The sequence below is a fragment of the Diabrotica undecimpunctata genome, chromosome 9 (assembly GCF_040954645.1).
Source record: "Diabrotica undecimpunctata isolate CICGRU chromosome 9, icDiaUnde3, whole genome shotgun sequence".
NCBI lineage: Eukaryota > Metazoa > Arthropoda > Insecta > Coleoptera > Chrysomelidae > Diabrotica > Diabrotica undecimpunctata.
In genome coordinates, this window is record NC_092811.1 from 36,819,432 (window position 1) to 36,835,649 (window position 16,218).

Here is a 16,218-nt window from a genome sequence, read left to right on the forward strand (position 1 = left end):
GAAAAAGCATTTTTTTTTTATAGTTGGTAATTCCTTTTTAAAATAAAATTCATATACTGCATGGCGAATGTCCCGAATTTTATTTGTTTCCTTCCTCTTGTCTCAACCTTCAAAGTATTATTATCGTTTGTTTCATCCTCTGTTTTAATTACTCTGTACATACTAGCTTCGGAAACTTTTGTCAAATTACTACATAATGTAACTACATTGCTTACATTCATATTTTGTTCTCTGGCTCTAACTGCTTCAAACACATTTCGGATCATAGTTTTTTCAGCAGGTGTTAAATTTTGACGTTTGTTTTTGATTTACGGTTTACTATTACTACTGTCAGTCACATTTATTATTTCTCACCAAATAGTTGTTTCCGTACACCACATGTTTCATCAATTCTGTCATCTGCTTGGTGAAACCCCTGTCAGTGCGCTCATAAAACCGACTTATAGATAATTGCCCAAATAGCTACAGTGCCCGTTGTTGATCTCAGATATTATCTGCCGTTAGAAAAAGATATAAACTATAACATTGCAGATAACTTCAAGTTTAATCATACACTCTGACCACGTTACATTTTCCCTAAAACCCAAAATATTTGCCAAATCGTTTAAATAGTTTAAAAATAGAACAGTCAAATTATTGAAATGTATTTTATATAAGGTGAAATCTTTTCTATCTGAACGTATATTCTTTGAACAGATCCTGCAATAATCCACTATCTTGTTCATTAAATAATAATTAAATTTTCCCCTTTTGTCAGAACAAAAACATTTTTTTCTATAGTCCAATTTTACTGACATAAAAAATCATTAAAACATGAGTCACTTGCTACAATTGTGGTATTTACTAGATATTGAAGTAGATTAGAGGACTAGTTTGTTTTACAAACTAGACTTTTCTTAATTTTTTCATACAGTTGTTGATAAATATGTGTCTAAATTTTCAATTATTGCTTTAGCGTTTTATTTGATAGACTGTACTTGTATTGTTATTTAATATTATAGAGAAGTACTTCATTCTCTCTTTCATCCACATCCGCTGCACATCCATTCAATACGTTTCCCATCTGTTCCTTTTCGTCCCAATTATTCGTTCGTTTCTCAGCTATCAAATCCATTAGTGACACCCTAGAAAGCACTTTCACCGTATCTGTTGACCCAGTACGGTAGTCACTATAAACTCTGACGACAGCTTCACTTTAACCTCCATCCATCACTTCAGTCCATAGAATATGGAATACACCACCGAGTACAGTAGTTTTCCCGGTCTTGTCCCGGTCCGCCAACATTCTCCATCAGTCTCCATCATCTCACTACCCAAATTCAAGCCGAATCCTTCACTATAAAAAATTAGAGTGTCCAGACTCTTATCTCGCGGCCAGCGTCAAACCGCTTTACACATATAACGGTGCCCGTCTCTCTTTGACGCGTAAAAATCTAATTCTCACGCAATAATACTCGACTTTCCCTCGCCTATTCTGTTAAAAAAATTGAGACTTATTTTAAATTCCTGTGAGATCAAAAGAATATATAAACAATTAGATCATTGCCATATTCTATGCCAAATTCTAATCGAGGGCATCAAAAAATATTTGGTAAATCAACAGATCCGTTATTGCAGCTTATTGAAGAGATGCCCGAGGAAACTAGCTATACCAGTTTTATTTTGATAACCTATTCACAACCATCGATATTCTTTATTTAAACGAGAATGTTTATAAAGCAACAGGGACAGTTAGAGAAAATAGACTAACAAAGAATTGTCCACTCCGGACAGTAAAAGAATACACAACAAGTAATGGTTACACGCTGAATGGATAATTCTGTAGTTACTGTAGCATCAACTGTTCATGGAGTTTCTCCAGTATCGAATGCAAGCGGCTATAGAAAATGTCACACCGAGAGTGCAGTACGGCTAATATAGGAATGCACAATTGCCGGATTTCACGCCTTGTGCTTGGCGATACAAACAGGTCCAAGTGGTAGTCACAGAACCGTACCCAGATCTCTACGCCGGGCTCTGTTATTTATTACAAAATAATATATTGATAAAATAATTGCCTTCAAGTAGCCAAATAAGAGGCATGAATTTGAATAAAAAGACCTTAAGTTTTTAGCGAGAATTTTATTATAAAACTGTATACTTTATTAAACTAACAAATGTATTTTAAATTACATTTCTTGATAGCTATAAATATACCGGGTGGAACCTCCGGTAACTCGATTTCCGTGCACCCAGCCCAATATCCAAGAAAAATTTTTCTTTTGTAAATATGTGAAAAATTATCAGGAACGGGAATATCGAAAAAGCTTTGCACATTTTTTAATCCCGGCGATGTTATTAAAAAAACAAGTTGCGCACTTGAATCACTGCGAAATTTTAACACCTACTATGAAATTTTTTTTTTGTGGAAATCTGAAGTGCAGTTTTTGTCCTTGTTAAAACATAATGCAGTCTCGCATTTTTTACACACAACATAAGTTTACCTAGTTCCTTGGCATAGCAACCTGGTAGTTTTCAGCGAAACCTTGTGTTATTCCATATGGGATAATGGTTTTCCTTGCCCACACTTGACCAGATGAGCAGGTATAAGGTTTATAGTGAAGTTATTTAACATTATATTATATTTATACTTTATTAAACTAACAAATATATTTTAAATTACATTTCTTGATAGCTATAAATATACAGGGTGGAACCTCTGGGAGCTCGATTTCCGTGCACCCAGCCCAATATCCGAAAAGCCCATACTCTGATTGGACTGGTAAATGCATTTTATTGGTAATACAGTGTAAAATAATCGAGGTTACTCACAGATATTCAATTAATTATTATTCAATTAATTATACTAAAGTCGTCCTTTACATCCGAGATGTCGGATTCGCTTTCGCTACTCTCCCCGTGTTCGCGTATATTATCAATTGGTCTACGTCATCTTGCAGGTTGTCCGCAGTCCACATCTCAGTTTCCGTTTTCTCAACAACATGAGCGCCAATTTTGCTCTGTGACGCGTGCGAAACCGTCGTCGATCAACTGGCGTACCTCGTCGTTTTTAAAAGTGGTATTATGGGTACCTACATATCGCTTAACTTGGTTCCACACCATTTCTATAGGATTCAAATCGCAGTGATATGGAGGAAGCCTTAAAATATAAACATTATGCTGTGAAGCATACTCATCAAAATGATACTTATCGTATTGATCTTTGATCTTTAAAAGCACGCGCTGCTTCTAATAGCTCGGATTTTAAATAACACTCCTCGAAAAAAATGTCTTTTTCCACTAGCCATTCCTTGATTGCAGCTTTATTCCAGGAATTGTTAGGGAATCTCTCTTTACGGGAGTGGTACGATGCATTGTCCATTACAATGACATTCCTGCGACAATTATTTGGTAAATTTGATATTAATGTCTCCTTAAACCACGACTCAAAATATGCGGCATCCATTTCATCGTGATAGTCGCAATCATTTTTCTTTGCCAGAAAAACACGCTGTGTGCCAGGAAGGAAACCTCCTGAAAAACCTACATGCAATAAAACATATCGTGGACCTCGTTTAGTAGGTGCTTTTAAGCCAGTACTTAAACCTTTGAGAAAAGCATCACGACTGTTTTGTATCGTAGTATCGCACCATTCGTAATTTATAGATTGGCCAACATTAACCCACGATTCGTCCAAATATATGACATTGCAATGGTCTTTTCGCAAACGTCGTATAGTTCTCAAATAATTATGGCGCCAATGAATAATATCCTCTCGCTCCACCATGATGCTTCTTCGGCCACGTTTCTTATAAACAAATCCAATATCTTTCAGAAGTCTGTATAAAGTAGAAAGAGACAACGGCCGTGTATTCTCATTACCTTGTATGAAGTTATGTATATGCTTTAAGAATGGCGGCAAATTTTTCATGAAAAATTCACAATGAACAATTCTCCGTAGAATACTTCTTACACCCTCGTCATATGTGAATATTCTAGAATTTGATTGACACACTCGTTTTTTACGTTTTCTGGCGATTTCAACGTTCCACTCTGATCTTTTTCTTTTTTGAAATTGTAAATGCTTCTTTCGCTAACACCAGTCATCAACGAAGTACGTCTTACAGCAGCACTTACATTAAGTTGTTCCGTATTTTGTAAAAAACACAACACATTTAACACTACGAGTTTAGCGCAACCGTTAAATAATTCACCGGATTTAAACTTATGGGACTCCATGCTCTCTGTTGAAACTCGGACTAAATTTTGAAGTGTAGTTTCGTTTTCCAAAAGCACTTTCACCCCCTACCCATCCTTAGGATGGGTAGGGGGTGAAATAGGGGAAGCTTGGAGTTTATCAAATACTAATTATGACAAACAAGTTTATGGCCATATTTAGGTGATTATGTTAATGATGGTAATTTGTAGCAGAAGTTTTACAAAAGAAATGAAGACCTATTTATAGAAACAACATAACTGTATTTTTAATATTTTACATACAATAGAAAAAATCTAATTTCTATGAAAGAATTGGAAATTTGAATATTATATATAATATCTATAAATAATATCATTTCCAAGTTTCCAAATTCTTTCCTAGAAATTATGTAGGTTTTTTCTATTTTATGTAAAACATTAAACCTACAGTTATTGTATGTTGTTCTTGTAAAGAGGTGTTCAAATGTTACTCTTATGAATATGATTCAATTGTATATCTCATGTTGACGTTTTATATGCAAAATTCATAGTTTTCGTTGTCAATAACTCATCAATGCCTTTTTATTCTACTGTATACGTATACATGATATAAAATATTTTACTCGTACTGCCGGCAGATGCATTTTATCCAAGCCGGTCCTGTGAGACAATGAGCAATCAACAGCTGGAGAAAACCGACAACCCTGCGCGTTTATTCTCCATACGAAAAGCATTGCCGTATCTTACCCGTACTGCACTGTCAGTGTGACATTTTCTATAGTCATCGAATGAAAAAATGAAAATAGGGATTCCTAGACCTAATTTTATTGGAAAATACAATGAATTTATGGGGAGTACCGATTAAATGGATGCGAATACAAATGTTTATTGAGTTGGAATTAGAGGCAAGAAATGGTCGTGGCACATCTTTACTTGACTACTAGATACATATATCCAAAATTCGTGGATAATATATAGAACACATCACCCAGGTACACCCCAATTGAATTTTCGAAGAGACATAGTACAAGTTTATTTAAAAAGGTTTCAAAACCTACCTAGAGCTGCTGGACGACCATCCACATATTCACCTGAAAGCAGGATTGCTGTCGATATTAGGTACGATCACAGTAATTACTATGTTTCGAATAATAAAAGAAGACGTTGTGCTGGCAGTCAAGCACAGTCGAGCGCTGTGAGAACACAATACGGCAAATGCAATGTAGGGTTGTGTATTCAGTGCTTTAGTGACTGTCACAAACAAAATTGAAGCTTTGTAAGCAATTTACATATTTTCATACTTTTTGTAAAATTGACAATAACAACACATCTTTTCAACTATTGTTGATTTTAGTAGTATAGGGGAACTACTGTGTCATATATGGTACATGGTATAATATTGATTACCAGACGAGTATTTAAAATATTACTTATTTACAATATTTGGACACCCCTATTATAGAAAAAAAATTAAAAACTACAGCAAATTCCACAATTTTAAAATTCAGTATTTAATGGGTTAATAAGTATGATTTTATTCTTAACAATTGAGCAAATATTTTGTGAAAATAAGTTGTAAAATGATTATCGAACTTACCAATAAGTAACATAGTATTCCCCGGCGTTAGCAACTACTTGACAAATAATAAATAAGAAGCCCAGTGCTAACATCGAACAAATCCCACCGCCTGCTTTTAAGTACAAATAATAAGTAGCTGCCTTAATGGTACCCTTCTCTTGCATTTCCTTCTCCAAAACTTGGTCCTCTTCATCTTCTATTGGCTCATCGTAAATTGACGCTTTTGATTTAATTGACTTCATTCGTTTGTCTTCTTCGGCTACTTCGTTAAATTCTTCCATAACTTTAGCGAAATCTAGACCGCTTTTCTTCAGTTCTGTGTAACTTCCAGTCATCTCCATCTTACCATCTTTCATGATAATGATCTTGTCGGCGTTTCTTAAGTACTGTAGCTGATGTGTAACCAGAACACATATTTTGTTTGACAGGAACTGTTTGATGCATCTATCGTAGAGATGTTTTCCTACGTTAGCATCAACAGCAGATAAAGGATCGTCTAGAAGATATATGTCGGCTTTTTTGTACACACATCTAGCCAAATTCACTCTAGCTTTTTGCCCTCCGCTCAGGGCTTTTCCTTTCTCTCCAACCAAAGTTTTATCACCGTGGGGCAATAAGGCAAAATCTGATTTTAAGGCACACACTTCTACAACCATTTTGTATCTTTCTTCATCATATTCTTCACCGAATAAGATGTTTTGACGTACGCTCGCGGCAAAAAGCCATGGTTCTTGGGACGCATAAGAAATTTTCCCATCTATTTCTAATTTTCCTGATTTTACTGGTAATTCTTTTAGTATCAAGTTTACAATGCTGCTCTTGCCGCTACCAACTGGTCCAATAATCGCCAGCATTTTATTAGGAGGAACATTGAATGTTATGTCACTCAGAGTATTTTCAGTAGACTGTTGTGACCACTTGGCAGACACTCCAGATAGCAACAATTTAGGCTCTTTGATTTTTTTATGTAATTCAATAGCTGTACCGTTTCCGTTAATACCGTTCTTTATGCCATCCAATCCGTCTAGTTTCGATGGATAGTTACCATTCATTTTATCGTAATCCTCTTCACAGTCTTGTTCTCGTTCGTCAAACACCATTAACTTGTGTATCCTATCTATAGTAACGTGCATTTCAGCCAACGCTGTTATACTCAGCGAAAATATGATCGTAATGATTGTTCTCATTTGGTTGTAGATGGCGGTAATGGCAAAAACTTTATCGGCTGACACATAATTACCGAGAAGGACATAGCCAACGATGCTTACAAATATCGCAGTTCTAGACACGAATACTTCGAATGAATAGAGTATTCCTAGGAGGCAGGAGTGTGATCTGATTGCTCGCATTTCGGATCTGAAAAAAAGTGATATTTGTATTATAATAGACAAATATTCAAATATTGTTCTGAAGCTATTTTCTTGTGGCATTTTAAATTAATTACTATTTAAATGGGAATAAGCCACAATTAAAGGTTAAAATACGTTTATTGACGTTTCAATTTCCACTTCGGAAATCGTTCTCAAAATACAAACTAATTTAATAATTAATTTACTAATGTTTGTATTTTGAGAACGATTTCCGAAGTGGAAATTGAAACGTCAATAAACGTATTTTAACCTTTAATTGTGGCTTATTCCCATTTAAATAGTAATTAAATATTCAAATATTTAAACTAAACACATGTTTAAGTAACAGGATAAAAAAGCAGGTGGGAATAACTAAAGGTAAAAAATACAAGGAGCAGGTGACTTAGTATTACCAAGGAATAGTCAAACTGATGGAAAAAGGTTAAAAGAATCTCTGGCCCTAACTGCTCACCGTATATCACAGGTCTAAAAATTAACGGTAATCTTACATCTTCGCCAGAGGAGATTGCTAATATTTTATCCATTACATATAAAAAACAATCATCAAGTACAAATTCTGATAAATACGATTTTGTCTATAAAAAACACGAAAAAATCCTATCTAAAATCTAGTTACCTTTATGCTTCTTCTAAATACCATCTTCTCAGATTATTCAATATCGTTTGGGTAAACCAACAATTTACATCGCTTTGGTCCAAATATATAGTACTTCCTTTTCTCAAACCCCTCAAGGTTTGTTTTATTATGCCATTAATGACGTAATAAAAGAAATACATTAACCATTAAAAGCCCGCTTATAAGCAGATGATCTATAGTCCATTTCCATCATATTGATAGCACATTATGTATGCAAATCCCTAAACTGTTGATACGGGTGACTCAATGAAAAATAAATATTTGTCAACAAGTTTACAGAAGTATATAAGAAAACAATTTTAAATTGAGTATGACCACCAGGTATAAAGGTTGAAGCAGAATAGAATATAATAGTTTTGAGGGTTACTAATCCCTAAATAAAGTTGCCAGTCTCGGAAGTGATGGAGAGTAACAGGTACTAATGAATTTACAAGAAATGTAATATGTTTATTTGATTGGTTATATATAAAATAATTTGTCGTAACAGGAGCCGATTTGTAAAAAAATGAATATTATTTTAATCAAATTCCATTTCAGATTTACTGCTTTCTTCAGAATCTAAGGAATCTTCAACTCCAATGTTAATTATTACCGGTTCAAGCATTGCATCAGTCATATTATCCAAATTCCACATTTTATTTTCTTCCTTGTGAGCATGACTAACAGCATTTTTCCAATTTTCTGGAGTTACTTTTGATAAGGAATGTTCTAATAATTGTTGTAAATCTTTTAATTTAAAAGTTTTGTTCATCCCTTTACTTGAGAGTATATATTTTCTATCGGATTCAGATCACAGTGGTATGGGGGTAAACGTAAAATAATTACATCACGGTTTAATGCCATTTCATCAATTATATATTTTTTATAAGCTGCTTTATGTTGCCTTTCAATAGGTAATAATTCCTTTTTTGTCGAATTCTCCTTGTACTCAATTGCGTGTTTATCCAACCATTCGATTATCTCTCCTTTTTTCCATGCCGTTGTTGGCAATTTTTCTGCTAGTCTTGAATGGTAACTAGCATTCTCCATGACTATGACAGAATTTTTTGGAATTAAATCCAACATTTGCTCAAAATATTCTTCAAAAACGTCAGCAGTCATTTCCTCGTGGTAATCTTTGGTTGATATTGAGGCAAAACTTAATAATCCACCATTGACAAAACCCTATTCGTTTCCAATATGGGTTATTATGAGTCTGCGTCCTTTTCCAACGGGAATATTGTTTATTCCAGTAGATACACCTTCGATGAATGCCTAACGGGAACTTTTCACATTTGTATCAACCCATAGATATGGTACAGTATGACCTTCATTTAGCCAAGTCTCGTCCAAATAAAAAATTGTTTTCCCTTCTTCTCGGTACTTTTTAATAGTTCTTAGATAATCTCGTCTCCAACATACAATGTAATCTTTTTCAATTAGACGGATTTTCTTCTATTCTTTTGCCAACGAAATCCCATCTCTCTGAATAGTCCCCATAATTTCTTGTTGCTTATGATTGGTAACTCCTCGTTTTCTCTAATTAATGTTTGGATTTTGTCCAATGCTGGAAATTCTTTGTTAAAAAAAAATTAGTGGACGCTGCGTCTTATCATGTTTTTATGTATTTCTTCAATTTCCAAGGGTTTACTCCCTTTACTCTTCTTGGGAGATGAAACAGTTCCTCCTTTTCCTTCTTTTAGGAATCTATAAATTGTTGCTTCTCCAACCCCTGTCATATTTGAACACATGTTAACGATTTCACGAACATTACTTAAAGGGCGTTGATATACAAGTGCATCGTGTACATTTAATATTATATTTTTCTCTCTTAGACTGAAGGCACCTTTAAAACTACACTTAACCGGGATAAAACCTGTTGTAGACATCACGACGTCGACGACACCAAAAACGTAGGTAGGTAAGACATGAACAATGTACATCTACAAACTAAATGGAAGATGCAAACAATTTCTAATTTATATTATTGGCATAAGCTATAATGTGGCATAAAAACTACCTAAACTATCATTAGTGAAGCCTTATCAGTAATTCCAGATAATCGTTCAAAGAAGGTATTCTTTTTGTGTCAGGCGATAACTTGTATAGAAAACAATAAGCACCTTTAAATTACTGTTTGCATTAATTTACTTCGTGAACCATTGAATTCTCTCGTTAATCACCCGTGTATAATTAACAATAATCGTGTGGCATATATACCGACGTTTTTTATGCACAAAAAAGGTATAGTGAGATTAGTGGACACTTATTTTACAGAAGATTTTTTAAAAGATAATGAATTGTTGACGGCATCTTAAAATATTATTTTTTTTATTTATTTCAAAACAAGTATAGGGTGACGCCTATGGTTTTTTGATCTGTTGAGGATTTGCATACATAATGTGCTATCAATATGATGGAAAAAGACTATAGTTGTATATATCAAAGGAAAAACACCAAAATTATGTCCTCGATTCTGCAAACTTTTTTGTCACGCCTGGAAACTCGATGGTTTGTTAAACACTGGTTTTCAGTTTTTTGTTTCAAAAATACTGCAGTACTATTCTCTAAGTAAAAGCTAGCTGGCTATTACCTCTATTATATTCTTTTACAACAAGAAAATTATATCCAAATCATCTATAAAACTGCTAAATATAGGGTTCGATCAAGAATTTACTCGGAGAAAGAACACATCAAAAACCTCAATTCAAACATGCAATAAAAGGCTAGATCTGTTGAAATCTCTGTCAAGCAGCAAGACTATTCCATATGAATTACGATTTACAAATCACTTATCCGATCTAAAATCGACTTAACACAATTGCTCACAATGCCCTTAGAATTGGTCTTAGTGTTTTCCGGACCACCCCTACAGAAAGCCTATACAATCAATGCGGAGCATGAACGCTACTCACATTAACACAAGCCACATCTATGATATCAAATCGGAAACACCCACTTTTACCCAATACTTTCCACGAAAGTACATATCTACAATAATAAACCCCGTATGGCGAAACCTTATTATCAAAGGGTGCATACAACACTCAATACTCTAGACATAGCCTGTAGCCAAATTAAAAACTGTAATAGAATTTTTAAGCAAACATGCCGACTATATTAACATTTTCACAAACGCATTCAATTCTATAGGCGGGGTAGGCTCAGCTGTAGTTGCTCCAAATGCCAATCTTATATTTAAACTTCCTTCACAGACCACTAATTTCACTGCAGTACTTTATGCAATATGTGAATTCCAGACTAACGTAGCAGTTTAAAATTCTAAATGAGTCTGCAACTTAGAATAGAATACGCTGGTGTCTGATCGACCTATGGTGGGCCAGTACGGCAAGAGATATAGGCATGTTGCTTGTGATACTCCTCCATAGATCCTCCTGAAAGGACGTGAGGTCTAATATACCGCCGTGTATATATAATATACCTAAAAATTATAATATTTCAAAACCCTTATCTTCACGGTCTCCCTCAGCTTCATTTCAGCTTACACCTATTTTCAGGAGGTCCCCGAAGAAAATTGGGATTGGGATGGGGTGGTAAAAGATCTGATGTTGTTAAGGGTACAAGATTGGAAAAAACTGACACAGAAAAGAAAGAAATAGAAGAAAACTATTAAAACATTGTGTTAAGTCGTGTTGAGACACATATTTACTACCTATGTTTTGAATTTTTAATAAACTTATTTTTAAACTCAGGACCGATAATCTTTTTTTTTCAAATGCCATTTCCGCTAGGAAGCTTGGTTATTATTATGCTAATTATAATCCTCGAGGTTCCTGAATTAAGGAACCGAGGTTCATTGGAACCATTGAATAGAACAGCAAAAAAAGAAATAGAATGGCTAGCTGAGGTTTATCAGTCAAAAATTATTTTGACGTGACAACGTCTTAAATTAGGTTGTGGCTCGGAGTCACTCATGAAAAAGTGTAACGCCCGCTCACGTCTGTTACAATGAGTCACCGAACGAGAGAGAGGCCCGCCGGACCGGCGAATGCCTTGCGTCTCTCTCCCACTCAAACATGATCGGTCCGCTGCGCGCGCAGCACTAGAGAATTAGGCGCGTTGAATCATTGCGTGCTTGTGTCTCTGTCTTTCTCGAGCGTTCTTGGCGTTGGAAAACCGAGAAAGCGTCATAATACAAGTTCAAACGTGTGGTTAAAGTATCGTCAGCTGTGTCTGTAGTGAAAATGTGGAGTGCTTAGATTCGTCATTTACAACAACTACAACAATAAAGGTAAATAATTGTACACTAATATTTCATTATCGTAAACTATGATTGATTGATTAATTGTTAGATTGACACAAAAGTTGAGAAACTGAGTTTATAGGTTATGTCATACTATTGACAAATGTTGATAGTGTTAAGTAAATTATTAGTTTAAATCACTCTGCAATCAATCGTAATTCAGTCGACTGAGAAGAAACAGCGCGTTTCAACTGCAAACAACTATTGTGCAATTTAATAATATTCATATCAATAAATATTCTACCGAGAAAAAGACGTTGTCACGTAAAATCTTCGCCCGTAAAACCGACTTTACAGGCAACCGATTTTTAGTTCATCAACGATGTTCAGTGAAGCAATGTTCAAATTCAGTGAAGCACCCGCGGTAGCAGAAGAATCAGTAGAAAGCATTTGGCACACCTTCAAAACAACAATCACAACTATATAAACAGAACAACTACAAGACAACACAAGAAAAACAAAGAATACATGGATGACAGAAGAAATCCTAGAACTGATGGACGTAAGAAGATCTTACAAAAACCGCAATGAAGTAAAATATAAAGAAACCCAAAGAACCATCCGAAACAAAATCAGGAAAGCCAAAGAAGAATAATTGAACAGCAGATGTGAGGAACTGAGGGAATTGCTAAAAAAACATGAATACTTCAATGCATACAAAAAGATTAAGGAAGTCACAAATATGAAGAAAAAATTCACTATAACAACTCTAGTAGATGATAACAACCAAATAGTATCTAGCTCAGAAAATGTAGGAAATATATGGGAAAAATAACTTCGAAGATCTGTTTGATGACGAGAGAACAGAACCACATTTCAAGACACAATACTTGATATATTAACATCGGAAGTTACAAAAACAATCAATACGGCAAAGCGACGAAAGGCCTCAGGACCAGATGAGATATATGTAGAGATGATAAAACTTATCAATGAAGAAAATATTCAGTCCCTAACACTACTATTTAACAAAATATATACCACTGGAATTTTCCCAGAAGACTGGCTTAGATCGACATTTATACCTATACCCAAGAAAAATAAAGCAAATAGATGCTCACAGTTCAGATTAATTAGCCTGATGAGCCATTTTCTGAAAATTTTACTCAAAATTGTACATCAACATATTATATACATAGAATGCGAAAGAAATCTGAGCGACAATCAATTTGAATTTCGTATGGGCCTTGGTATGAGGGAGGATTATTTGGCCTCAGGATATTACTACAAAAATGCCGAGATCAACGAAAAGACGTGTTTCTCTGTTTTATCGACAACGAAAAAGCGTTTGATCGAGTAAAACACGCAGAACTGATAGAAACCCTAACACAACATGGTATAGACCATAACACGGTGACCCTTATTAAAAACCTATATTGGGATCAAATGACGTCGATTAAAATAGACAATCGTATGGCAGCAGAAATGTCAATAAAAAGAGGAGTTCGCCAGGGCTGTGTACTTTCTCCACTATTGTTTAATATATACTCCAAAAAGATCTTCCAAAATGCTCTCGAAAATATTGAAGAAGGAATAAAAATCAACGGAGACTATGTAAACAACTTAATATACGCAGACGACACCGTCATTATTGCGGACAGTGCTGAGGGTTTGCAACGACTTTTGAATGTCATAACCAGAGAGAGAGATAGTTTGAGGCTGAATATAAACATAAATAAAAAAAAGTAATGGCCGTTACACGTGCACCAAATGCCGACATTAATATTCGTAGCTACAACAAACAGATAGAACCCGTACAAAAATTCCAGTATCTTGGTTGCTGGATAACAAACGATCTTGACCACGAGGTCGAAATACGTGCTCGTATAAAATATGCTAGGTCCGCATTTCAACGAATGAAAAAATTCCTAATAAACTCTACGTTATCGTTGGATATCCAATACCAATTTGTAAAAACGTTTATTTATTCCATATTGCTATACGGAGTGGAAACATGGACTCTCGGAATTACAAGTATGAGGCGTATAGAAGCCTTTGAGATGTGGGTTTTTCGAAGGATGCTGAAGATCTCTTGGACAGAGCACGTGACCAACAACGAGATGCTGAGAAGAATGGGGACTGAGAGAGAACTCCTAAATATTGTAAAAACCAGAAAAACGAGTTATCTTGGACATATTTACAGAGGAGAAAAATACACAACTTCCTACGACTGATGATGGAAGGGAAAGTGGAAGGAAGAAGAGGTCTAGGAAGAAGAAAATGCTCCTAGCTGAAAAATGTAAGAGACTGGACAAGCATGGACACACATTCGATATTAAGAACAGCTCAAGATAGAGAGCAATTTGCTGTAGTTATAGCCAACCTTCAGTAATGGACAGGGCACCTTAAGAAGAAGATTCTCAATGTTGCACGTGCTCCCAGTCTATCCTTGTATATATAGATATACTCTAAATTGTAGCAAATTACGTAAGATATCCTGAATCCTGTAGTTTTTTCGTTTTTCTTGTCACTGCTAACGTTTTTGTTTGCTTTTCGACTCCTTTTTGGTTATTTCCTTCATACTTCTAGCAGATTTTTATGCTTCTTCCACATAGCAATCTTCAGTATTATTTGATTAGTGTCCATAACTCTACATCGTACAACAAGAATAAGAAAAAGTATCTGGTGGTCTAATCAGTAGTCCCTTTGCCGATTAGGGCGATGCAATCTCAAAAAACGATTACTTCTAGAAAGTCCTTTGTTGCCATGTTTGGAAACATGACGCATATGGAGCAAAACGATTTTCGATATCTTATTAAACATTACCAAAAGAAAGACTTTCAGTAGATCTTCACTAGTATGAAAAAATCAACAATTCAACTCGACCATAAATGTAACAACGCTATTATTATTATCGAAAGAAAGCAAGAATCTCTTAGGTATATTTAAAGTAAAAAGGGGTGCTTGCATAGAATCACAGATACAGTAAGATCGTGACCCATCTAGTTCTATAGGTAATCTTTGATCTTCACCCACTACATATACATGTAAGGAGGAACGCTTTCGGAACCAAATAATGTCTATAGCCGAAAATCCTATATTGGATGTACCAGTCTTGGGCTAGGCTGGCTTCAGTTGACTCCCCTCCACAGTTTGGCGTGCGTCGCAATCTAAGGAACCGTAGAAACTACTCTCACAGCAGCTCTTAAGGCTCTATTGGGTTTATGTCATTTACATCTTATTGTAGAGCACGAGTCCATGATGGTTCAACTGTTCTGGATACTAGTTGGTAATGACTGGTCGGATGGGCCATTGTGATATTTGGAGATAGGCCATCGAGTGTTATTCTGTGACTTTTGTTACAGGACAGCATGGATGCTTAATTTGAAATCTCATCGTCCTTGGTTCAATTTCCTATCCGGGATGAGTGGATGCGACGAGAACACGCACTGATCCGTCGAAACGTGCTCACCTGGTTCACGCATGGGTCCAGAATTAACGAGCGTGTAACTGGAATGTATGGTAGCGGAATCGGATTGAGTCTAACCAGACTCTCGACTCCCATGGATCCGTTTTTTAGGCCGAGATCTTTGCAATCCTTGTATGTAGTCAGGGGATAGATAGAGCTTGCTCAGACAGGACCATTTCTATCTGGTCCGACAGTCAAGCAGCGCTAAGAGATTTGAAAGCACCCAAAGTCAGCTCTAAGATGGTTCTTGGGTGCAAGAGAGCACTGGCTGATAAAGATACTCTGCCTCTGTGGGACCCAAACCAGTGACTGGAGTGCCCTTCAGTGCTGGTCGTAGTCTCAAGGAGCTTCTTTTGTGGAGATTTCAGTACAATTGGGCCAGTGGTAGAGGTCAAATTCCTCTTCTAAATCTTATAAGATGTTCTCTGGTGGCCCATATTGCTGCCGGCCACTGTAGACTCAGGAGGCATCTACATCTGCTTGGATTGGCAGATGGGCCACAGCCTCTTCTATGTGATGAAGAGGAAGAGGAAACCTTCTCACATATCCTCGGGATGTGCCTGACACTGACCTATCAGAGGTGGCAGCTCCTAGGATTCGGAGTTGCCATCTAATATGCCACATATGATTTCCAGAAAAACGGAAGATCTAACAACAATATAAATACCACAATAATATCTGCCGCATGACAAACCTTACACACCAAAATCTATAAAAATCGTGTTTCCGAGATAATTGAGGCGTTCCTTACATAAAACTCACTCTTTATAATGTAATTGTCGTATTATCTTTATATAGTCTTCG

At 35.7% G+C, this 16,218-nt stretch overlaps 1 protein-coding gene across 1 annotated transcript in view; it reads right to left on the reverse strand.

Annotated features, from left to right (window-relative positions):
* LOC140449850 (probable multidrug resistance-associated protein lethal(2)03659) overlaps positions 1-16,218 on the reverse strand; it is a 162,645-nt gene that overhangs the window by 27,526 nt on the left and 118,901 nt on the right. Inside the window, exon 6 of the mRNA XM_072543219.1 lies at positions 5,774-7,111. Coding sequence (XP_072399320.1) covers positions 5,774-7,111 — 1,338 coding nt within the window. The remainder of the gene's footprint in view (positions 1-5,773; positions 7,112-16,218) is intronic.